The sequence below is a fragment of the Schistocerca serialis genome, chromosome 1 (assembly GCF_023864345.2).
Source record: "Schistocerca serialis cubense isolate TAMUIC-IGC-003099 chromosome 1, iqSchSeri2.2, whole genome shotgun sequence".
In the NCBI taxonomy this organism is placed as follows: domain Eukaryota; kingdom Metazoa; phylum Arthropoda; class Insecta; order Orthoptera; family Acrididae; genus Schistocerca; species Schistocerca serialis.
The window spans coordinates 833,437,121-833,462,410 of NC_064638.1; the positions used below are offsets into that span (position 1 = coordinate 833,437,121).

The window sequence follows — 25,290 nt, forward strand, 5'->3', positions numbered from 1 at the left end:
TAGTGAGATAGGCCTCTACATCCTTACATTTGTCCTCTAGCCATCCCTGCTTAGCCATTTTGCACTTCCTGTCGATCTCATTTTTGAGACGTTTGTATTCCTTTTTGCCTGTTTCACTTACTGCATTTTTATATTTTCTCCTTTCATCAATTAAATTCAATATTTCTTCTGTTACCCAAGGATTTCTACTAGCCCTCGTCTTTTTACCTACTTGATCCTCTGCTGCCTTCACTACTTCATCCCTCAAAGCTACCCATTCTTCTTCTACTGTATTTATTTCCCCCATTCCTGTCAATTGCTCCCTTATGCTCTCCCTGAATCTCTGTACAACCTCTGGTTTTTTTAGTTTATCCAGGTTCCATCTCCTTAAATTCCCACCTTTTTGCAGTTTCTTCAGTTTTAATCTACAGGTCATAACCAATAGATTGTGGTCAGAGTCCACATCTGCCCCTGGAAATGTCTTACAATTTAAAACCTGGTTCCTAAATCTCTGTCTTACCATTATATAATCTATCTGATACCTTTTAGTATCTCCAGGGTTCTTCCATGTATACAACCTTCTTTCATGATTCTTAAACCAAGTGTTAGTTATGATTATGTTGTGCTCTGTGCAAAATTCTACCAGGCGGCTTCCTCTTTCATTTCTGTCCCCCAATCCATATTCACCTACTATGTTTCCTTCTCTCCCTTTTCCTACACTCGAATTCCAGTCACCCATGACTATTAAATTTTCGTCTCCCTTCACAATCTGAATAATTTCTTTTATTTCATCATACATTTCTTCAATTTCTTTGTCATCTGCAGAGCTAGTTGGCATATAAACTTGTACTACTGTAGTAGGTGTGGGCTTCGTATCTATCTTGGCCACAATAATGCGTTCACTATGCTGTTTGTAGTAGCTTACCCGCATTCCTATTTTCCTATTCATTATTAAACCTACTCCTGCATTACCCCTATTTGATTTTGTGTTTATAACCCTGTAGTCACCTGACCAGAAGTCTTGTTCCTCCTGCCACCGAACTTCACTAATTCCCACTATATCTAACTTCAACCTATCCATTTCCCTTTTTAAATTTTCTAACCTACCTGCCCGATTAAGGGATCTGACATTCCACGCTCCGATCCGTAGAACGCCAGTTTTCTTTCTCCTGATAACGACATCCTCTTGAGTAGTCCCCGCCTGGAGATCCGAATGGGGGACTATTTTACCTCCGGAATATTTTATCCAAGAGGACGCCATCATCATGTAATCATACAGTAAAGCTGCATGCCCTCGGGAAAAATTACGGCTGTAGTTTCCCCTTGCTTTCAGCCGTTTGCAGTACCAGCACAGCAAGGCCGTTTTGGTTATGGTTACAAGGCCAGATCAGTCAATCATCCAGACTGTTGCCCTTGCAACTACTGAAAAGGCTGCTGCCCCTCTTCAGGAACCACACGTTTGTCTGGCCTCTCAACAGATACCCCTCCGTTGTGGTTGCACCTACGGTACGGCTATCTGTATCGCTGAGGCACGCAAGCCTCCCCACCAACGGCAAGGTCCATGGTTCATGGGGGGGTAGAAACAGCAAATGAAGTCTTTCTAAAACAATAGCAGGATGGTGTGAGGTGGAGCGTTGTGACAAGGTTTGGAAAGAAGGATATGGCTCAGGATGGATTTCATTGTTGGAAAGTTGGTCTAAATTCCAGTGGGAGAGGATGAAAGACGCGTGTAGGTACATGGAAGGTGGACCATTGATGTAGTGGAACAGCAGGGTACCTGAACTGGTGATTGGTGCATGGAATATTGGGTGATAGGACCGGATTGTGTGATTAATTTATTGGATCCTTAGGTACTCTAGGAAGGAAAGGAGGTGTGGTAAATGGATAAGGTGATATAGAATAAACGTCAGGGATGGTAAGCAGACGTGGCAGGCAATGCAGAATACATGTCTTTCCAGGATTTTAAGGAACTTATTAAATTTAGTGGAGGCAGAGATCCCGACAATATTAGCGTAAGTTTCGATGGGACATACCAGGGATTTATAGATCAGGCTATTGGCAGAAGGATTTATGCCCCAGGTGCAGCTTGTCAGTCGTTTTAGTAGTTTTAGTTGGGTTTGAGCTTCATGTTAGGTGATAAGGATGTGTGCATTCCATGTTAGCTTTTCATCAAGTGTTAGTCCAAAATACTTTAATGTGTTAGTCAGTGGGATGTGTTGGTTTTAAGTGAATAGATTGATGTCTGGGCAATGGAAATGCCAAGTGGTTTGATTTTCTGTGGATTTACTTGAAGTTTCAATGTATTGCACCACTCAACCAGGAGATTCAAGTGCTGCTGGAGGAAGGCACAGGATAGTTGGTAGGTATGGTGAGTGTATAGGTGCATCATGTCAGAATACTGCAGGGGGTTGGTTGTGGGTGTCAGTTTGCGAATGTCTGCAGGTTGGAGTACGTAAAGGAGGAGTGAAAGGACAGAGCCTTGAGTCATACTGCACGTCTGGTTGACTATGTCATATGTAGGACAGTGGAGAAGGAAAGATGCTATAAGGTGGATGTACTGAGTGGTTATTAAATCAACTGTTTTCCGAGTGGTGCAGTGCAGGGTCTATGAATCACAGGATCATGAAACATTATAGGTATGTTCATTAATCAGTGCACTATCTGAGAATGCCGAAAAAATAGTAGTTCCAGTTTTTGCCACAAATTGAAAAATAAGGCGCTGGCAGCCAGAAGGTGGTGTGGGTGCAGGAAACAGTGGCTCTGGCATGTTTGTTAGGATATGGCCACAAGTTACATGTGTTCAATGTTGTCTCCTGGCTCAGCAATATGCTGCATCTGTAACATGGTATGGTCGACAGTTCCTCACAGCTTATCCAGTGGAATCAGAGTGATATGTCATCGAACACTGTCCTTCAGATCAGAAAGGAACTGGATGCATCTCTGATAGACACAATCTTCCAGATGTTCCCACAACCAGAAGTTACGTAGATTTCAGTTAGATGATGTGGAAAGCCATCTTGAAATTGCCGAGAGATCATGGGGCTATTACCAAAACTTTCTTGAAACAAATCTTTCACCTGGAAAGCAACATGTGTTGTCGCCCATCTTTTGTAAAAATAGTGGTGTGAGCCCAGTTGTGTTTCTGCAAAGCTGGAATTGTGTATTGTGCATAAGGTCTTTATAACTTGCAAATGTGACTGTATACCTGACACTCCCATAATGTGTCATCTCCTCGAAGAAAAAGGGACCAAGAATGATGGAGCTTGTGAGACCACACCACAAAGTCACTTAAGATGAGTGCAGCAGATGTTCCTGCACAACATGAAGCAGATTAGAACCCCATGTACGACAGTTCTGTACATCCATGTCCCATACAGAGTAAAATGTGCTTTGTTTATCCAAAGAATATTCGCCAGCCTCTGTTGGCCTGGAGAGTTACAATTCCTGAAACACAACTTGAGCACTGGCTGCAGAATTTGAGGCGTGTGCTGCACGGTAGGCTATAGCTACAGCAACTCCATCAACAACTGTCAAGTGACTGGGCCGCCTCCCTCTCCCTTCTGCATCAACTAATTCACCTCTTTCTTCAAATAACTTGATCATATTCTTTAGCCCATTCAGTGACATCAGGCCTCTTCACAGCTATTTCCAGCGATATTCCTGCAATTCAGCACTGCTGTTGCTGCCGTTCTGATAACTTTACTAGCAGTGCATTGTCTTTCTTCGTAATAGCCATTGTGTCTTGTATGGAAAACTTCTACCTTCTTAACTCTTTACATCAACGATCACTTCACAAAAGAAATCAACAACTGTCACCAAGTCAGCATACTGACATCAGAACAGGAAAAATTTTACGTTATGACTGCTTACAGTGCCATATTTTCACCTGGTGGCACAAAATGGAAGTATTATTTTTTTCAGCAAACTGTGCGAGCGCACCAATTTATGAAAATACCTACAATGCTTCATCATCCTGCAATGTATACAGCATGCACTGCAGCACTTGGTACACCAGCAGTTTAATTATAACAAACCAGCAGTTAACTGGAAGTGCATAGGTTTGTAGCTTGAAGAACAGTCCCAGTGAGAAGCTTTTTGGATATTAAGGGAGACAAACATGGCAGATTTCCATTTATTTAAACGATGATAGATAAGGTGGGTAACGCAAAGAAGTTAGTCATTGATAGAACAGTTGCGACGAAATCTATATTGGGGTTGGGAATAGTTACGTGGTTTGCAAGATGTTGATGGATTCGCTGGGTAACGATGGTTTCAAAAATTTTTCTGAAAATTGACCTGAGGCTAATAGGTCGACAGGATGAGGTCTGTGATGGTGGTTTGTTAGGTTTGGGGAAGAGGAGGGCTTTGAACGTTTTCCATTGCTGTGGGTGACAGCCTGTGTACAGGGTGTTATTGTAAAGGCTGTCAAAGGTTTCGTGATAGGCTCTGGGACTTTTTTTGAGGAGGTGACAAGTAATTTTGTTGTGACTGGATGCAGTCTTTCGCTTCTTAGTGAGTGTTTGTGTAATGTCTTCAGCTATTGCTAGCAAATTCGGTCCTGTTCTTGGATTTCTGGAGAGCCCATGGAATGCTTTCCAATGCTTTGTAGAGTATGTGGGTGTTTCGGTTAGTTTATTGAATACAGTGTGCCAATCCTGCTGTTATTTTGCTTGAAAGCAACTGTGAACATATCTCTGGAGCTGTTAGCGGCGTATGAACATGTTCCGGTCATGAGTACAAAGAAATTCTTTGTGGACACTAGGGGATTCTTGGAGCGAGGCAAGAGCATATGGAGGAAGTGTAGGACAGCCATAGTAGAGTGTTCTGAGTGGGTTATGTTTGGAAATTGCAGATTATATGTTACAGGAAGTCAGCCTCACGTTGGAGATCGTCAGGACTTCGAAGGTTGGAATTTTGGCATTTTGCTAGGGTATAGATTTGGACCTGTATTTATCGGAATGGATGATTAGGAATGTGGTAGTGTGGGGTTTGTACAATATATGAGATCTGGGGAAGAACAGGTAAGAGATCACTTACAAATGAATCTAGGACTTCTAACGTGATGTGACTCAAGAGGTCAGGGGAGACAATAATGGCACTGGTGGCAATATTTGTGTCAGAACAGATGTGGAAAGGGATGTGGATATCATCGCTACTGAGGACGATGAACTGACACCACCGCCGTTTTTCAGAGGTGTGGGGTACTGAATGTTAAGGTCGGCTGCAGTTATGTCCGAGTATGTGGTAAAGGTTTGGTCTACGTGGATTAAGGAATCATAAGGGGTGAAACGGTTAGTGTGGATCTACATAGTGGCAAGAGTTAAAGTGAGTTTAGGAGAAAGATGGTGAAGATGATGTGCTCAGTTGGATCAGTGGTTTGGTAGGCAGAAGGAATATTTCAGAGATCGGCGATGGCTACTCCATCACAGGAAATCGTATTTGAATAATAAGCGCAATGTAAATGTCAGGAGACATGCATATGTAACAGTGGCGCTAGAGAAATGTTTCGTTGAGGAAGGCAGGGATTTCACGTTGTTAGAGGGTACGTATAAGAATATTGTTACTGAACCAGAGGGAACAGATATTTTGTTATAGAATGTTGTACGTCTGCTGCATTATTTTCAATAAGACAAGGGGGTGTTTGAGGGATAGGTTTAGACTAGTGTTTCGAGGCAATCAAAAATGAATGGAGTAGATTATGTATTGAGATGGAAGATGGTGCAAGTGGCGAGGGTTATGTTCTGTAAAATGTGGGGTCTTTGAAAAGGGTGTATGTTTTCTAGAATTAAGGTTAAGAAACGGATTACATCTTCAACTGTAAATGGGGACGGAGGTGGTTGGGTTCCTGTAATTTTCGGTCAGGTGGTCATTAACTGGAGGCATTGCTGACATCGATACGCTTGTGTAGTGAATTGAGATGTTTCTTCTGGATTCTTCCTCTGATAAATCAAGGCCACATGTTTTATAGTGGTTTATAAGTTTCTTTATGGTGCTGGGTGAGTCAGAGAATATTCGTACAAAGAAGTGATGTCCATTATCAATCTGAGTGCAAAGTGCCTTGCATGCATTGATTCTGGGTTGCGAGTTCAGTTCACGTTTTGATTTCTTCATCTGTGTACTCTAAATCAATCATTTTGATTCTTGCTGTGAATGTTGGAGGTCAGTGTGTAAGCTGTGGTTGTTTTGGCGGAGCATTAGTAACAGCTGTCTCAAAAAGGGGGAATAATTTGGATTAGGGATGAATGTTAATGTGAGTCGTTGGTTTTAATGATGGTGGAGTCTCTCATGGGGTGAGTCGCTGTATTTGCAATGTTGGTATGTATCTCTGAGTGTAACAGAGGAGTGTCTTGGGGTTTAGGAATTTGCTTTAAAAAAAGAAAAAAGAAAGAAGGAGGTACTGTAGTTTGAGGTTTGTGAATGATTTCGACTTGCTTGTCATCAGTGCCTGAGAGAGTTAACTGAGTCCTTTTGGATTCACTTAGGAGCTCACTTGTAGTGCTCCTTTTTTATGAGTTTGTGATAAGTTTAGGTAGAGTTTAGAACAGAGATTGCGGGATGATTGGGGGGTAGGGAATGTTTTTCTGCAGGCGCTGGTGAATGTGTCGTAGCTGATGTTATGTCTGGTGGCATTGGAGCTGCTCCTGATGATGGTATGGCTGCTACTGATACTGGTGATGCTATGGATGATGACGTTGCTGGCGATGATGCGATTGGTGCTGCAATAACTGGCAGTAATGGTGATACTGCTGTGTCATGGGCAGCCGGTGGCGCTGTTGGTGGTGCTGGAGTGTTGATGAGAGGTCCTGCGATCGTCTGACAGTCACTGCCCATGTTGCAGGCGGTGTCATGAAGATTTTGGTTGTTGTTGTTCTGGCAGCAGTTCCAGGTGATGTCCTCATTCTGATGACTTGGTGATCGTAGTATGGTTCGACGATGGAGGTAGCATTTATTGGTGTCAGGAGAAACGAACCTCTCGTGTTGATGTGGTGATGATGGCTGATGATCAATGTAGGGGTGGTGGTGACAGTGTGATGCGTTGACAGAGCAGCTTTAACTAACAGTATCCGAATCTAGAAGAGTAGCTTCTAGCACTACAGTTACTGAGAGTTAAGGGACGCCAGTTCTTGCTGTTATCAATTTCGTTTCGTACCAGAATTCTTTCAATGTTCATAAGCCAACATCTCACTATTAACACACAGAAAAAATTAATCACTGTACTGTTACATAGCAAAAGCAAAGAGCATCTTTTGTTAACTATAACTACACCGCTGCTTCTCATTAAAAAAACACTCGCTGGTTCTATAATTTCTTTTCACTGACTCACAGATGTCACTCTCGTTTTCATCGTATGGTCTCTCTGTCAAATTATAATGATACCCAACAGATGCCAATACCGTTGGTGTCACAAATCGCCTATTTCTTCCATGAGTTACTAATGTGGTTTGTGGCACGAAAACGAAATAAAACCAAAATCAACGCCTGCTCTTTCTTTTTTGTACACAATTTAAAAAAGACATTTTACTTAAATTAAACTTCATATGGGTGATGAAAAGAATGTAGAGAGAGCCCAGGTAAGGATGCTCCAGATAAAATGACTGTGACTGCAAGTGCATGATAGAACACTTTATAAGTGGGCAGCAATACAAAAAATGCATGTGTTCACTACAGAAACTCAGAACGAACTGACTGCAAAGACAGTCCTATGGCACTTCTGCACAGAGCGTTTTTCCTGTGTTAACTGATGCTGTCGCTGCTGAGTTGCTACAGAGCTCCCCACCTCCTTCAGCCCTGGTAGTTCGGAGTACTCGCAGGACGTGTGTGTGACACTGCCAGTGACCTCCCCTTCATGCAGGCGTGCATGACCAGCAGTGCTACAGTTGGCTGCCTAAGCACTGTTTCCCAGTGTGTTCAGTGGCTGGAGCTATACAAGATTGCTCCTGGTCAGTAGAGATGATATTTGTGGGAGGTGAAGATTTTCCATGAATGGGTTGTTGATGTGGAGTGGAGTGGAGCCTTCACTGGTGGTGACAGCGAAACCATGGCCACATCTACACCACTGGCCATTAAAATTGCTACACCACGAAGATGACGTGCTACAGAAGCGAAATTTAACCGGCAGGAAGAAGGTGCTGTGATATGCAAATGATTAGCTTTTCAGAGCATTCACACAAGGTTGGCGCTAGTGGCGACACCTACAACGTGCTGACATGAGGAAAGTTTCCAACCGATTTCTCATACACAAACAGCAGATGACCGGGGTTGCCTGGTGAAACGTTGCTGTGATGCCTCGTATAAGGAGGAGAAATGCGTACCATCACGATTCCGACTTTGATAAAGGTCGGATTGTAGCCTATCGCGATTGCGGTTTATCGTATCGCGACATTGCTGCTCGCATTGGTCGAGATCCAATAACTGTTAGCGGAATATGGAAACGGTGGGTTCAGGAGGGTAATACGGAACTCCGTGCTGGATCCCAACGGCCTCGTATCACTAGCAGTCGACATGACAGGCAGCTTATCCGCATGGCTGTAACGGATCGTGCAGCCACGTCTCGATCCCTGAGTCGTCAGATGGGAACGTTTGCAAGACAACAACCATCTGCACGAACAGTTCGACGACGTTTGCAGCAGCAGGGACTATCAGCTCGGAGATCATGGCTGCGGTTACCCTTGACGCTGCATCACAGACAGGAGCGCCTGCGATGGTGTACTCAACGACGAATCTGGGTGCACAATGGCAAAACGTCATTTTTTCGGATGAATCCATGTTCTGTTTACATCATCATGATGGCCGCATCCGTGTTCGGCGACGTCGCGGTGAACGCACATTGGAAGCGTGTATTCGTCATCGCCATACTGGCGTATCACCCGGCGTGATGGTATGGGGTGCCATTGGTTACACGTTTCGGCCACCTCTTGTTCGCATTGACGGCTCTTTGAACAGTGGTCGTTACATTTCAGATGTGTTAAGACCCGTGGCTCTACCCTTCATCCGGTCCCTGCGAAACCCTACATTTCAGTAGGATAATGCACGACCGCATGTTGCAGGTCCTGTACGGTCCTTTCTGGATGCAGAAAATGTTCTACTGATGCCCTGGCCAGCACATTCTCCAGATCTCTAGCCAATTGAAAACGTCTGGACAGTGGTGACCGAGCAACTGGCTCGTCACAATACGCTAGTCACTACTCTGATGAACTGTGGTATCGTGTTGAAGCTGCATGAGCAGCTGTATCTGTACACGCCATCTAAACTCTGTTTGACTCAATGCCCAGGCGTATCAAGGCCGTTACTACGGCCAGAGGTAGTTGTTCTGGGTACTGATTTCTCATGATCTATGCACCCAAATTGCGTGAAAATGTAATCACATGTCACTTCTAGTATAATATATTTGTCCAACGAATACCCGTTTGTCATCTGCATTTCTTCTTCTACATCTACATCTATACTCCGCGAGCCACCTTACGGTGTGTGGCGGAGGGTACTTATTGTACCACTATCTGATCCCCCCTTCCCTGTTCCATTCACGAATTGTGCGTGGGAAGAACGACTGCTTCTTGGTGTAGCAATTTTAATGGTCAGTGTATATCTTGTTCCGTTTGCAAGTGCTGAGGCTGTGGTTGTTTCTTATCAGCTGTGACCATGAGGGTTCTGTCCACCGACAACCAAGAAGAGGTAGTGTCTGGGCTGACATTCTGCCAAAGCCTGTAATGGTGAGGGTATATTCCCAGTGGTGCCCCTTTTTTAATCCACCATTCGCCTTACTGTCCTTCCTCTGCAAGAATGAGTGAAACTGAGATCTATTCAAGGTGAAATTACTGGATGTCTACTCACACTACAACTAAAAGTCGTCCAGATCTATGTGAGTACCGTCATCCTTGCGGTTAGTGCTATTTACTGTACCACTCGAGGTACCGTGTAGGATCCACACAGAATTGAATCTATTGATGCTAACACTCGTCAGTTTCCCTTTCAGTAAGACATTAAACGTGTTTTATCCGTTCTAATCAGTGTACGTCGTCCTGAATAAGGCAGTTGCAATGATAGATGGACAGTATCATCTCTCAAATACTTGTAGGGTAGTAGGGTAGGTACCTTGAGGTGAGTGATGTGCGACTTCACCTTACGGAAGAATAGCATTGGCTCTGTGAAGTCCGCCAGTAGAGTTAGCTTTTCATTTTAAACGATTTCCACTAGGAACATGTGGACATCTTTCTTATAAACCCAATGCACGCCTAAAAGCACCCATGTCAGGGCTTCTATCCATTGTGTGCTACAACACATGAGGGCTTCCCATTAGTCCAATACTTTGAAGCTGGTAAACTACGATTCAGAAACACTAAACAATGCGCAAGTGCCAGAGTTCAAACTGTTTATCATGGTCAGTCGTAACTGAGGTAGGACAAAAATTTTTTCCATTGTTTCTACAGTGATGATAGATGTTAGTATGCATCAACCCAATTATCCTGTCGATCTCTGAAAGGATATAACGAAAAGCACATAAGTCTGGGTGGGGCCTAACGAGGTCTAGGTGGATATGCTAAAAGTGACCCTTAGCGATTGGATAATGGCAGTGTTGTGGCTGTGCATGCCATCCTCTTTTAGACCATTGGTAAGCAGCACATTCTCAGAAACAAGTTTTACAATCTTTTTCGATATATGGCTACTACAAGCTTCATTGTTGGAGGAACCCAGGATGGGCCCGCCCATTTAGTTTAAATAAAATGAGTCTCCGCGTACTGAGAGGTACTAGTGGTCGAAGATGATTCTGTGAAACGTGACACTACACTTGTTTTGAGTAGCTGGGAACAGTGCAGCAATTTATGCACGATCTGGTTGTGAAACGAGACCACGTGCTTCCATATTTCCGGACATTAGTGGTCGCGATAAAAATTTACCACGCCAAGGAATCGACGTTACTCTTGTAAGTTCTGTGACCATACTCGTATTAGTTGACTAATGATCTCAGTATATTGCTGAACGTATGCCTTCGGTCCTAAATAAAAGACCAAGGAAGGTAACTACTGGCTGTTGCAATTGAGATTTATGACAACTGGCTATGACTCAAAGTTTGTTAGTGTATAAAAAAATAATTTGAGATGCTGATCATGTTCATGCTGAGAAGGAGTGAGGACTAAAATTTCGTCTAAGTAGGCGCAGCAAAAGGAAAATTTTGAAACGACATTGTCTAAGAACATTTGCCTAATCTGTGCTGCATTTTTGAGTACGTGTTACATGTAAAGGAATTAATATAGTCCAAAACGGGTGTCATGGGAATTTACAAGTATACCTTTTTACATTCCAATACGCTGAATAGATAAGCACCTACTAAATTATGAGTAATGTTCTGAATATTCGGAAATAGATAACTGTCCAGAATGGTGCGGATATTGAGACCACAAATGTCATAGCACAGTCTAAAGATCCCATCCTTTTTAGGTATAAGGTGAATGGGTGAGGCCCAAGGACTATTTGACTGCCTGATGATATTAGCTTGTAATAGTTCAAATGGTTCAAATGGCTCTAAGCACTATGGGACTTAACATCTGAGGTCATCGGTCCCCTAGACTTAGAACAACTTAAACCTAACTAACCTAAGTACATCACACACATCCATGCCCGAGGCAGCATTCGAACCTGCGACCGTAGCAGCAGCGCGGTTCCGGACTGAAGCGCCTAGAACCGCTGGGCCACAGCGGTCGGCTTGCAAAGTGTAAAGTTAAACTGTAGCTAACCTATGGACCTTATTTTGGACTGGAAGGTCCAGCATGATGTTTATTTTATGATCAGGTTCAAATGGCTCTGAGCACTATGGGACTTAACATCTGGGAGGTTATCAGTCACCTAGAACATAGAACTACTCAAACCTAACTAACCTAAGGTCATCAAACACATCCATGCCCAAGGCAGGATTCGAACCTGTGACCGTAGCGGTCGCGCGCTGTCAGATTGAAGCTCCTAGAACCGCTCGGCCACTCCGGCCGGCCTTATGAACAGTTCCGTTGTGGCTAGCACTTTTTCTAAACTACGCATGTGAGGGTCTAGGGGTCACACTAGGTAGGTGCAGGGCAACTGGAGAAGTATACACTAGACTGACCTGTGTCAGTGCTGTGTAGAGGGTGCACGCTGCTTCAAAGGTGCGTATCTAACTTTTGCTGGCTGCCCCATGCTCGCTTACTCATTCATCTACATCTACATCTACATCTATACGCTGCAAACCACTGTGAACTGCATGGCAGAGGGTATGTCCCAGTCTACCTCTTATTAGGGTTTCTTCCTGTTCCATTCATGTATTGAGTGTGGGAAGAATGATCGATCGATTGCCTCTGTGAGTGCAGTAATTAGTCTAATCTTATACTCACGATCCTTAGGTGAGTGATTCGTAAGGGGTTGTAATGTATCCCTACAGTAATCATTTAAAGCCGGTTCTTGAAACTTTGTTAACAGACTTTCTCGAGATAGTCTTTCTTAAAGAATCTGCTAGTTCAGTTCCTTCAACATATCTGTGACACTCTATCATGGAGTAGACAAACCTGTGACTATTCGTGCTGCCCTTCTCTCTATTCGTTCAATATACGCTGTTAGTCGTATCTGGTATGGTACCCACACACTTGAGCAATATTCTAGAGCTAGTCGCACAATTGATTTGTAAGCAATCTGTTTTGTAGACTTATTGCACTTCCCCAGTGTTCTACCAATAACCTGAAGTCCACCACCTGGTTCAGCCACGATTGAACCTATATGATCATTCCATTTCATATTCCTAAGAAGTGTTACGCCCACTTATTTGTATGAGTTTTTCGATTTCAACAGTGACTCACTGATATAATAATCATAGTGAAGTGCAAAATTTTACATTTCTGAACATTTAGAGCAAGTTACCAATCTCTGCACCATGTTGAAACCTTATCAATGTCTGACTGAATACTTATGCACCTACTCTCAGATAGTGCTTCGTTATAGATAACTGCATCATCTACATAAAGCCCGATTTTACTATTAATATTGTTTGCAAGGTCATTAATATACAACATGAACAGCAAAGATCCCAACACTTTTCCCTGGAGCACACCCGAAATTACTTTTACATCTGATGATGACTTTCCATCCAAGATAACGTGCTATGTCCTCCCTACCAAAAAGTCCTCAATCCAGTCACAAATTTCACTTTATTTGACAATAAGCGTAGGTGCGGTACTGAGTCGAATGTTTTTGGAAACGAAGAAACACTGCATCTACCTGGTTGCCTTGGTCCAAAGCTTTCAATATGTCATGTGATAAAAATGCGAGTTGGGTTTCACATGATCGATGTTTCCGAAATCCATGCTGGTCGGCGTTGAACAGATCATTCCGTTCGAGATACCTCATTATGCTTGAGCTCAGAATATATTCTAAGATTCTACAACAAATCGATGTCAAGGATATTGGACGGTTGTTTTGTGGGACACTTCTACTACCCTTCTTGTAGACGGTTGTGACCTGCGCTTTTCCAATAACTGGGCACGATTTTTGTTCGACGGATTTACGATAAAGCTAGGAGACGGGCTAACAGCCGGAAATTCATTACGGAATCTGACAGGGATTCCAACGGGTCCTGGAGCTTTGTTCAATTTTAACGATTTCAGCTGTTTTCAGCGCCACTGGCACTAATATTACTCCATTCATCATTTCATGTGGTACTAGAATTAAATTGGGGCAATTCTCCTGGGATTTTCTTTGTAAAGGAACATCTGAAAACGGAGTTAGTCATTTCAGCTTTTGTTTTACTATCCTCTGTTTGAGTTCCTGTCTCATTCGCTAGCGACTACACACTAACTTGGGTGCCACTAGCAGTCTTTACATACGACCAGAATTTCTTTGGGTTCTGCAGTCATTGAAGGCATCACGCATCGATCTCTTGGCAACCAAACACGTGTCATTCAGCATCTCTCTATCTGCAGCCCTACTCTTTGCTGTACCCTTTTATGCAGTAATCTCCGTTTCTTTTGAAGTTTCTTTACAGTGACTGTATACCATGGAGGTTTTCTCTAAAGTTTTGGGTTACATCAGGAGATGAGTCAGATGGGCGATTGAAGGTTCCAATTATCATTTTATGCCCATTCCCGATACTGAGTTTTGCCCAAACAATCTCATATGCAGCTTCAATTTCTGTCTCGTTGGATTTAAGTTTCTTGTCTACTACGATAAATACACCACCTCCATTTCCCATTTGCCTATCCTTTCGATATACACTTAAATTTTACCCAAGAATTTCACTACTGTCAATTTCAGGTTCAGCCAGCTTTCTGTACCTAGTATTACGTAAGCTTCATTGCTTTTCATGAGCGCTTCAAACTCTGACACTTCGTTGTGAATTCTTCGGCAGTTTACCATTAGGATTTGGGAGGCATTTCTTTCGATCTTACACTGTTAGGTGGCCCTACAGTTCTCAATCCTACGGCGCAAGCCCAGAAAGTCGCTGCCTAGTTTGCCACAGAACCTTCGAAGTCTCTGGTTCAGTCCTTCCACTCGACTCAGAATCAAGGTGCCGTGATCAGTTCTGGGGACAATGCTGCGAATTGTGGGCTTCGTTGAAACTCCTCACACACGGCTGGTCCTCTCAGCCTTTTCTGTCAGTCGCTGGAATGACCCAAGAATGACCTCAGAGCCCAGACGACAGGCATCATTTGTTCCAACATGCAGCACAATCTGCAGTTGGATACATACTGTTCCCTCAATGGCTGTCGGAATAGCTTCTTAAACATGTTGAATGAGGCCCTCGGGCATACACACTGAGTGCATCTGGTGCCCTTTCCTGTCCCTTGCTGCCATTTCCCTAAGGTATACCAGCATTCGCCGTACGTTTGAACTGCCGACGATTAATAGACCCCTGTCCTTTTGCATCTGCTGCCTCTTGACACCGGACGTAACACACACACACAAACACACACACACACACACACACACACACACACACACACACACACACACAAACAAACAAACACACACAAACAAACAAAATACACCCATGGCCGAAGGAGGACTCGAACCTCCGGCGGGAGTGGCCGCCCGACTCGTGACATGACGCCTCTAATGGCGGTACCACTCCGCGCGGCATTTGCCTAGATCTACACTTGACACACAACTTACAATCAAGTGAGCAGGTAATGACAGACCCTGTACTTATTGCAGAGGAGACAGGATCTACAGGTACCACATGTACACTACTCTCTGGGGCTCTTCCAACACATCTATTCGCAGCAGCTGTCAAATCGTTTGACAGTAGTGAGGGCGATTTCCAGCTGCTTATGAACGTCAAACTGCTCATCCCATGATGAAATCTTCTCAGGCTTCCATCCGGGTACCTACGTCGAAAATCCGCGATGGAAGCCAGAGAAGATTTCATCATCAGTATATACTGGGAAAGCTTACATTCACAGCTCATCCCATGTTGGAGAACAGCATTGGCGGTGGGGCTGCTTTTTGCTGGTGCAATGTATTTCTACCTAATCCTGACGCTAGGACCCGTTTCCATGGAAGTTTTTCATTGCCGACATCAAGGAGTCTGTAATGGAGGGTGACTTTCTAACATAAGACATTTTCATCTCACCGCTGATTTGGCACGTGGATAATGAAACTGTCGGAATCATGAGGTCGTTCTTCAGTAATCTGTTCCAAGTATGGATGTGCAGTTACGAACTCATCCGCAGATGCACGAATTTTGTTACATATAGAGTGGTTCACTTCGCATAGGTGAAGTGTTTCTTCTTCATTGTTAAGTAGTACTGAGTGAGTTGTTGTAATATCAACACTGATGTCAGAGTGTCTCGAAGTATTTGTTGATCCTGGTTGAGTGTGTCCGCAGAAAGAAGGGTTTGCCAGCTGGAGTCTACAGAAAGCACCAGCATTGATGGCGATGGTGTGCCAGTGATCATGGTTACAGAACATCCACTACTGAGATGTAGAAGGGTTCCACGTGTCAAATCAAGAGAGAGATGAAAATGTCTTAGAAACTCAAACTCCTGCACAGATTCCTTGACGTTGGCAATGAAGAATTGCCACAAAAACATACGAGGGTTGCCCAGTAAATAATGCCCCATATTTTTTTTCCCCGAAATAAAAAATATTAGAAATGTGACACTCTAGGTGCGAGTTATTTGAAGTTTCCCGCGTGTGTGCGCAAAGTTTAAATTTCCTCCGACAGAGAGCGGTGGTGTAGGAATGTTCTAAAATGGCGTCTGCAAGTGACATCCGTCAGAAACAACGTGCAGTGATTGAATTTCTCGTAGCAGAGGAAGAAACCGTGGGCAATATTCATAAACGCTTGTGCAACGTCTACGGAACATCTGCAGTCGATAGGAGTACTGTTGGTCGCTGGGCACAGAGGGTGAAAGCATCAGAGGGCGGTGCTGCGGAGCTCCGAGATTTGCCGCGGTCGGGAAGGCCTCCCACGGCTGTCACGCCTGACATGTTGCAGCGGGCTGATGTTCTCATTCGACGGGATCGACGCATTACGACTCGACAATTGGCACTGGAGTTGTCAGTAAGCAAAGGAAGTGTGGATGTGATTATCAATCAGCTTGGATACTCAAAAGTGTGTGCAAGATGGGTTCCTCAGTGTCTTACTGTCGATCACAAATCCCAAAGAAAAGACATTTCTTTCGATTTGTTGCGACGCTTTCACGTTGACGGGGAGGCCTTTTTGTCACGGATTGTGACAGGTGATGAAACTTGGGTGCATCATTTTGAGCCCGAAACAAAAAGACAATCGATGGAATGGCGTCATGCTTATTCTCCACAGAAGAAAAAATTCAAAACAGTTCCTTCAGCCGGAAAAGTCATGATGACTTTGTTTTGGGATTGCGAGGGCGTAATTCTCATTGATGTGATGCCAAAAGGCAGTACCATTAATTCAGAGGCTTATGTCAAAACATTAGACAAACTTAAGCAGCGCTTCCGGCGCCTTGGGCGTCATGTTAACCCACAGGATGTTTTGATTCAGCATGATAACGCTCGTCCTCACACAAGTTTGAGGACTTGTGAACACATCGCGAAACTGGGTTGGATAGTGTTACCCCATCCACCCTACAGCCCCGATTTGGCTCCTTCAGACTTTCACTTGTTTGGGCCAATGAAGAATTTCATTCGTGGAAGACGTTTTGCCGATGACGAAGAAGTGATTCACGAAGTGACAACCTGGCTCCGTAGGCAGAGTAAAGATTTTTACCGGCAGGGAGTACACGCTCTTGTTTCTCGCTGGAAAAAGGCCGTCGAACTTGAAGGAGATTATGTGGAAAAATAAAGCAAGTAGACAAAACATCAGTCTTTCACATATGTAAATTTGATTGTTGTGGAATAAATACTTCTGGAGAAAAAAAATATGGGGCATTATTTACTGGGCAACCCTCGTATCTTCTAAACCCAGGTCCTTGGTTCGAGATGTGGTATCGTATACTACAACATGTAAATCGTTTGCCATACGAAGTTGGAAGGTATATTGTAACACCCCACCCGTCACTTAGCTGGTTTTGGCGTGTGTTCATCCCAACTAATTGACTAACAGGTCAACAGAGAGTGCAAAAACTGCCGCAATATTGGATAATGCGAAAAGGTAATATGGCCCTGTGACCCCTGATTGAACTGTGGTGGCAGTGTTGACATTAATTTATTCAGAATTGATCACTTTTAATTAAAAAGGGATGCACATAGACGTTACATTCAGCTATTGAACACCAGATGCAAATGTTGAACCTAAAATTAATTAAGAAAGTGACTTGGGATTTCAACTACTTCATTGAAAACAGATGCAGTCGATTAGCACAAATTTATTTTAACTCCCGACCTTCAATCATCACATTAAAAGACTCTCCTATCAGGCAGTGGTAATAAATTGCGTTTGCGTGGAGTAAAGTGCGATAACTCAAAAGTAATTCCTATTGACTGACCCAGGTGAAATGCGAAGTGCGAGAAGAATTCTGCGATACACGGCCCATGAAGCCTTCGTGCAAACTTTGCTGACATGATCCAACATATTAATCAGTGGCCAGAGCAGGCGCAATATCACCAAATACAACGTGGCGGAGCGTCGTCGTCGTGTGGATGTCGGCCGACCTCATGGTGCTGCAAGGCTGCGCTCGTCTATTCACTCCTAGCTATCTTGCTCAGTACATAGCTGAACCAAAACTTTCTATCTCCCAGCTCAATCGTTCCATTTGCCAAGTCCTAAACTGCAGAGATGCTCACTATTTCTCAGGCAAGCTGAGTAAAGAACACCACGTCCGCACTCTAGGCAAGCTGGGAAAAGAAGACCTCTACGGAGACTTCTCACAGTCCGCTCTTCACCTTGGTCTCCCCTCCAGCAAAATCACTTACGCCAATTGTAGCACAAGTCGCGTTAATTATGCGTCGCTTCCCAGCGCCGACCAATGCCTGCTCTGGGAAGTGAACAAATTCCCACAAAATTTCCCTTCTTCTCAACTTCTGCTATATAGCTCCTCCCAGGCCACCCATCAAGGTTAGAGTCTGCACAAACACCAAGTTTTCCGGAATTTTGACTCCCAGGACAGTACTTTAAATTCCTTGGTCCTACGTTCCCATCGGAGGCCAGCGTATTTCATGCTGTCGCTCTTCACCCGATTTACTTCAGGCTCTGCGGACCGTGAAGTTGCTATAGTCATGAATACGCATATTTTGACCTTGGTTGACCGCTCCACCGTAGCTTTGCGCGGCTTTCTCGCATGTTTCACAGAAAACGGGACGACGGACATTTATCAACAGGCGTAAAGTTCTCCGTCTGTTTCCCAGTACATCAGCATGGGGTCGATGTCAACCACCCATGCTGTCACTCATTTTAAGGCGGCTGGAGGCTGCGTTGCGTTACCGCTTTCTCAGAGCTTGAACCGCCATAAGCTGCCTATTGTCGCTTCCCTTCACCGTTCCCCATCCGGCCACGGTCAATTCTAAATACTTTCCTGGGGTAAACTAGCGTTCAGTAAATCGACTCGTTTCCACAAAGTTTTCATGTCGTGTGAATTACTTTAAAACCATCACCCGACATTAATTATTCCACTACGTCCATACTATACCCTCTACAAGATGCATTGTGCCTTGTCAGCCATTTTGTTCAGCCCTACTGTTCGCTCAACGTGAGTTAGGTGATCTTTAATGACTTCATGTAAGGGACATAGTTCTTGCCATCTTACAATATTAAGTTTTCTTTCGGTGGTGATAGCTCCCATGGGTCCGCACTCACCCCAGACCCAGTAAGGGCAAGACAATACTGATTGCGAGTATGATCGAGGATGTAGGGTCTACCGCCCTCACGTGGTAATGATGTACAACTTGACTGGCTCATGTGTTGAGTACACAGACGACATGTAGTAGCGCCTATTACGGATCGTTCTTCCTGTTTAGATGACTACAAGGTGCCTTGCAGTTTCGTGTTTTATCGCCGAAATGTGCTTGAAAGCAACAAAGCTTTGGCTACGTCTTTTTCTCAGCATGTGGAGTGTTGTTGCCAGCTGGCAGCCCCTTTGTCTTGACTGACTAGGGGTCGCAATACGGGCAGGGGTGAGCCACACCATCCTGGGCAGCGTCGTGCCTTACTGAGGCAGAGCTTGTTGTACGCTGAATTAATGCCTTGTCGATATTGTGACACCGCTAGAAATCTGTCTGCCAAAACCAGTTTCTTTACTAAATACTCATGCTCATGCATGATCATTGCTATTAGTTTTAAGTTACGAGGTAACTTCACCATTCACAGCGCCCTCAGGGTGTGATCTGACATGAGTGTAACGTCAGTTAATGTTCAAAGACGTCTCCAGAGTTGGGAGGGCGTTTTGGTGCCTAAACGTCCATTACAAATAACTTGGCTATTCGCTGTTCCGATATTTTGTCGAGGCATTGGAGAAGCGCTGTCTTTCCAGTGTTGCATAAGCTGGTAGCCGGAGGCGGCAAAACAGTGTCACTGATAATGTTGGCATGCTTATCTAGGTGACTCAGTAACGTGACGAACTTGGAGCTGTCATCAAAAATATCATGGTTGTAGAGAATGCACTCGGCGATAGCAAACCAATTAGCAAATCAAAGGAAGCAGCAAAGGATGTTTATGGTGATCCAGCGTTCCTGTTTGGCTGTCTAGTGGTTTAACGGGGGAAAGGGGGGTGGGAGACGAGGATGGCAGTGTGATATTAGTACATGCCTGAATAAAACAGCAACATGTCTTCCTAAGACCCTCAGTTCGGCAACACCATAGGTTTCACTCGTACGTCTTTGTGGAGCACTTTAAAAATGTTCCTGCACAGAGAAAGCCATTGACTGGTTCCTAGGAGCCGGTGAGACAGACAATCATTTTCGGCCCCCTATAGCTGACTGGCGCCACGTCAGTGAACCGTCGCCTACTAGTCGCATACGAAATTGAAAGGATACTGAAGACTCAGAAACATTTTTAAAATGCTGAATAAACGTGAGTGGGCAGCACCGAGGGTGTTGCCGAAATGAGGGGTCTTGCAGGGACGCTCTACCGTGCAAATGTCGCAGCCCCCCTCCCCATTTCCCCCCACCCCCACCCCACCCAGTGATGACCCCATACGAGGGCGCAAAACAGGATGCCTCAAAAAGTATAAACACGATCTGCTACTTCACACCACATTCATATTTCGCAGTGGTTTAGACGATCCCTAATGGTTCCATCCCCTATACCAGAGCAAAAAATGCTGCAGGGATACACTCCTCTAGAACAATGGCGCGGATCACTGTGGATTAATCAGTTTAAACAATCTTTATCAAACACCGAAGGTCTTTCTGAACGTAGAGAGTATTAAAGACCCTTCTTAAAAAGAGAAAACTACTTTCTTTCTGTGCTAATCTCCAATGGCATTGTCCCAATACACAGTGCAAATGTTCCTGGCTGCATACGCTGTCTGCCATCTTTTGAACTTAAACAGAAGAATATGTCGGAAATGTTCCGATTTCTCCACTTAGCACTCCATTTTTCAGCGTCCACAGCTCCACTAACTATCTCCAGATGACAATATGTAAGCTCGAATAGGAACAGCGAACTACAAGTAAAAAGCGACAATCGATGAATAAACCCATAGTAACCTGATTACCAATATGCAAAACAAAAACGCTAAGAACTTCTGCACCAACCTAATATACCAGTGAAATTCAAGACGCGTATAGGTGACATAAGGAGTGTGATAAGAAAGAAACAAAAAGAAAAGTTTATAAGAGCGATTTGTTACACTGATACTTTTTGAGATACATGGTATTCAAAACTGATATTAAAAAACAAAATTGTAACACTGGTTGAAAGAAGTGCATCGAGCAATGCTTTTAGTTTATCTGTTGAATTGAGAAAGGCAGTTCTTATTTTACACTGTTTTACTAAGCATGTCTTACTATGTTTCACAAATTCTTGGTGTTTTAATTTTCTTTTTAACATGTAGAAAGACTTTTTTTAAGAAGGTACTCCTCCAATTTGAGTAAATGCTTGACTTCCGTCTGGAGCAGTCTTTCTTCTTTGGTGCGGCAGAGGGGCGTCGTCCCGCTAGCGGCTGGCGGTGCGCGCCACCACTTCTTGCAGGATGGCGACCATGCTGTCGATGGTCTCTAGCGCGGTGGGCACGATCTGGTCCGCGGGCAGCAGGAAGCCGTACTGGCCCTCGTCGCGCAGCTCCCACTCGAACACGAAGCGCGTGCCCAGCGCCTTCTTCACCCAGTCGATGGAGCCGCCGGCGGCCGGGTCTGCAACAGGTGGACTCCCCTCAGGTTCGCTGCCTCACACTGACCGTGGGGCACTAGAGCTGCTGCTACCAGCGCCGGGTTACTTCACACTCCTACTGAGGGAATGGCTAGAGGACAAATGTAAGGATGTAGAGGCTTATCTCACTGGGGGTAAGATAGACACTGCCTACAGGAAAAGTAGAGAGACCTTTGGAGAAAAGAGAACCACTTGTATGAATATCAAGAGATCAGACGGAAACCTAGTTCTAAACAAAGAAGGGAAAGCAGAAAGGTGGAAGCAGTATATAGATGGTCTGTACAAGGGCGATGTACTTGAGGACAATATCATGGAAATGGAAGAGGATGTAGATGAAGATGAAATGGGAGATACGATACTGCGTGAAGAGTTTGACAGAGCACTTAAAGACCTGAGTCGAAACAAGGCCCCGGAAGTAGACAACATTACATTAGAACTACTGACGGCATTGGGAGAGCCAGTACTGAAGAAACTCTACCTTTTGGTGAGCAAGATGTATGAGACATGCAAAATATCCTCAGATATAATTCCAATCCCAAAGAAAGCAGGTGTTGACAGATGTGAAAATTACCGAACTATCAGTTTAATAAGTCACAGTTGCAAAATACTAACACGAATTCTTTACAGACGAACGGAAAAACTGGTAGAAGCCGACCTTAGGGAAGTTCAGTTTGGATTCCGTAGAAATATTGGAACACGTGAGGCAATACTGACCTTACGATTTATCTTAGAAGAAAGATTAAGGAAAGGCAAACCTACGTTTCTAGCATTTGTAGACTAAGAGAAAGCTATTGACAATGTTGACTGGAATACTCTCTTTCAAATTCTGAAGGTGGCAGGGATAAAATACAGTGGGTGAAAGGCTATTTACAATTTGTACAGAAACAAGATGGCAGTTATAAGGTTCGAGGGGCATGAAAGGGAAACAGTGGTTGGGAAGGGAGTGAGACAGGGTTGTAGCCTCTCCCCGATGTTATTCAATCTGTATATTGAGCAAGCAGTAAAGGAAACAAAAGATAAATTCGGAGTAGGTATTAAAATCCATGGAGAAGAAACAAAAACTTTGAGGTTCACCGATGACATTGTAATTCTATCAGAGACAGCAAAGGACTTGGAAGAGCAGTTGAACGGAATGGACAGTGTCTTGAAAGGAGGGTATAAGATGAACATCAACAAAAGCAAAACGAGGATAACGGAATGTAGTCGAATTAAGTCGGGTGATGCTGAGGGAATTGGATTAGGAAATGAGATATTTAAAGTAGTAAAGGAGTTTTGCTATTTAAGGAGCAAAATAACTGATGATGGTCGAAGTAGAGAAGATATAAAATGTAGACTGGCAATGGCAACGCAAGCGTTTCTGAAGAAGAGAAATTTGTGAACATCGAGTACAGATTTAAGTGTCAGGAACTCGTTTCTGAAAATAATTGTATGGAGTGTAGCCATGTATGGAATTGAAACATGGACGATAAATAGTTTGGACATGAAGAGAATAGAAGCTTTCGAAATGTGGTGCTACAGAATAATGCTGAAGATTAGATTGGTGGATCCCATAACTAATGATGAAGTGTTGAATAGAATTGGGGAGAAGAGGAGTTTGTGGCACAACATGACAAAACGAAGGGACCGGTTAGTAGGACATGTTCTGAGCCATCAAGGGATCAGAAATTTAGCATTGTAGGGCAGCGTGGAGGGTAAAAATCGTAGAGGGAGACCAAGAGATGAATACACTAAGGAGATTCAGAAGGATGTAGGTTGCAGTAGGTACTGGGAGATGAAGAAACTTGCAGAGGATAGGGTAGCATGGAGAGCTGCATCAAACCAGTCTCAGGACCACAACAACAACAACAACAACTAAAAAATGGTTCAAATGGCTCTGAGCACTATGGGACTCAACTTCTGAGGTCATCAGTCCCCTAGAAGGTAGAACTACTTAAACCTAACTAACCTAAGGACAACACACACATTCATGCCCGATGCATGATTCGAACCTGTGACCGTAGCGGTCTGTAGCGCCTAGGACAGTCGGCCACTCCGGCCGGCCAACAATAACTGCGGGAAATGTGTATAATAGCGTCAAACGTCTGAAGTATGACGTACGCGTTTCATTATTGCTAGATCCGTACGAACGGCAAGAAACAATATATTTACTACTACAGACCGTTTCCTATAAACTGTAAAAATTCACCATTTCTCACGTAAATGAAGTCAGATTCTCTATCTTCCACAGAAGATGTAAGACATGCCTCTGCGCTCAAGGTGCGCTAATGCTATTTCGCCAGACCAGCAGTTCGCCAGTTCAGGAGCCAATTTCAGCACCAGATACTGACCAGCAAATGAGAAGAGATCGTAGAGTATACAGGGTGGTCCATTGATAGTGACCGGGCCAAATATCTCACGAAATAAGCATCAAACGAAAATACTACAAAGAACGAAATTCGTCTAGCTTGAAGGGGGAAACCAGATGGCGCTATGGTTGGCCCGCTAGATGGCGCTGCCGTTGCAACTGCGTTTTTTTAAAAATAGGAACCCCCATTTTTTATTACACATGTGTAGTACGTAAAGAAATATGAATGTTTTAGTTGGACCACTTTTTTCGCTTTGTGATAGATGGGGCTGTAATAGTCACAAACGTATAAGTACGTGGTATCACGTAACATTCCGCCAGTGCGGACGGTATTTGCTTCGTGATACTTTACCCGAGTTAAAATGGACCGTTTACGAATTGCGGAAAAGGTCGATATCGTGTTGATGTATGGCTATTGCGATCAAAATGCCCAACGGGCATGTGCTCTGTATGTTGCTCGGTATCCTGGACATCACCCAAGTGTCCGGACCGGTCGCCGGATAGTTACGTTATTTAAGGAAACAGCAAGTGTTCTGCTACATGTGAAACGTCAACCACGACCTGCAACAAATGACGATGCTCTAGTAGGTGTTTTAGCTGCTGTCGCGGCTAATCTACACGTCAGTAGCAGACAAATTGCGCGAGAATCGGGAATCTCAAAAATGTCGGTGTTGAGAATGCTACATCAACATCGATTGCACCCATACCATATTTCTATGCACCAGGAACTGCATAGCGACGACTTTGAGCGTCGTGTGCAGTTCTGCCACTGGGCACAAAAGAAATCATGGGACGATGACAGATTTTTTGCACGCGTTCTATTTAGCAACGAAGCGTCATTCACCAACAGCGGTAACGTAAACCGGCATAATATACACTATTGGGCAACAGAAAATCCACAATGGCTGCGACAAGTGGAACATCTGCGACCTTGGCGGGTAAATGTATGGTGCGGCATTATGGGAGGAAGGATAATTGGCCTCCATTTTATCGATGGAAATCTAAATGCTGCAATGCATGCTGATTTCTACGTAATGTTCTACCGATGTTACTGCAAGATGTTTCACTGCATGACAGAATGGCGATGTACTTCCAATATGATGGATGTCCGGCACATAGCTCGGGTGTGGTTGAAGCGGTATTGAATATCATATTTGATGGCAGGTGGATTAGTCGTCGAAGCATTATACCATGGCTCGCACCTTCACCGGATCTGAAGTCCCTGTAT

At 44.1% G+C, this 25,290-nt stretch overlaps 1 protein-coding gene across 1 annotated transcript in view; it reads right to left on the reverse strand.

The window, feature by feature from the left end:
* Positions 1–21,505: 21,505 nt before the first annotated feature.
* The window catches only part of LOC126438555 (zinc carboxypeptidase-like), a 75,469-nt gene continuing 71,684 nt past the window's right edge, over positions 21,506–25,290 (reverse strand). The window contains exon 10 of the mRNA XM_050090550.1: positions 21,506–21,702. Within this exon, the coding sequence (XP_049946507.1) occupies positions 21,506–21,702 (197 nt within the window). The remainder of the gene's footprint in view (positions 21,703–25,290) is intronic.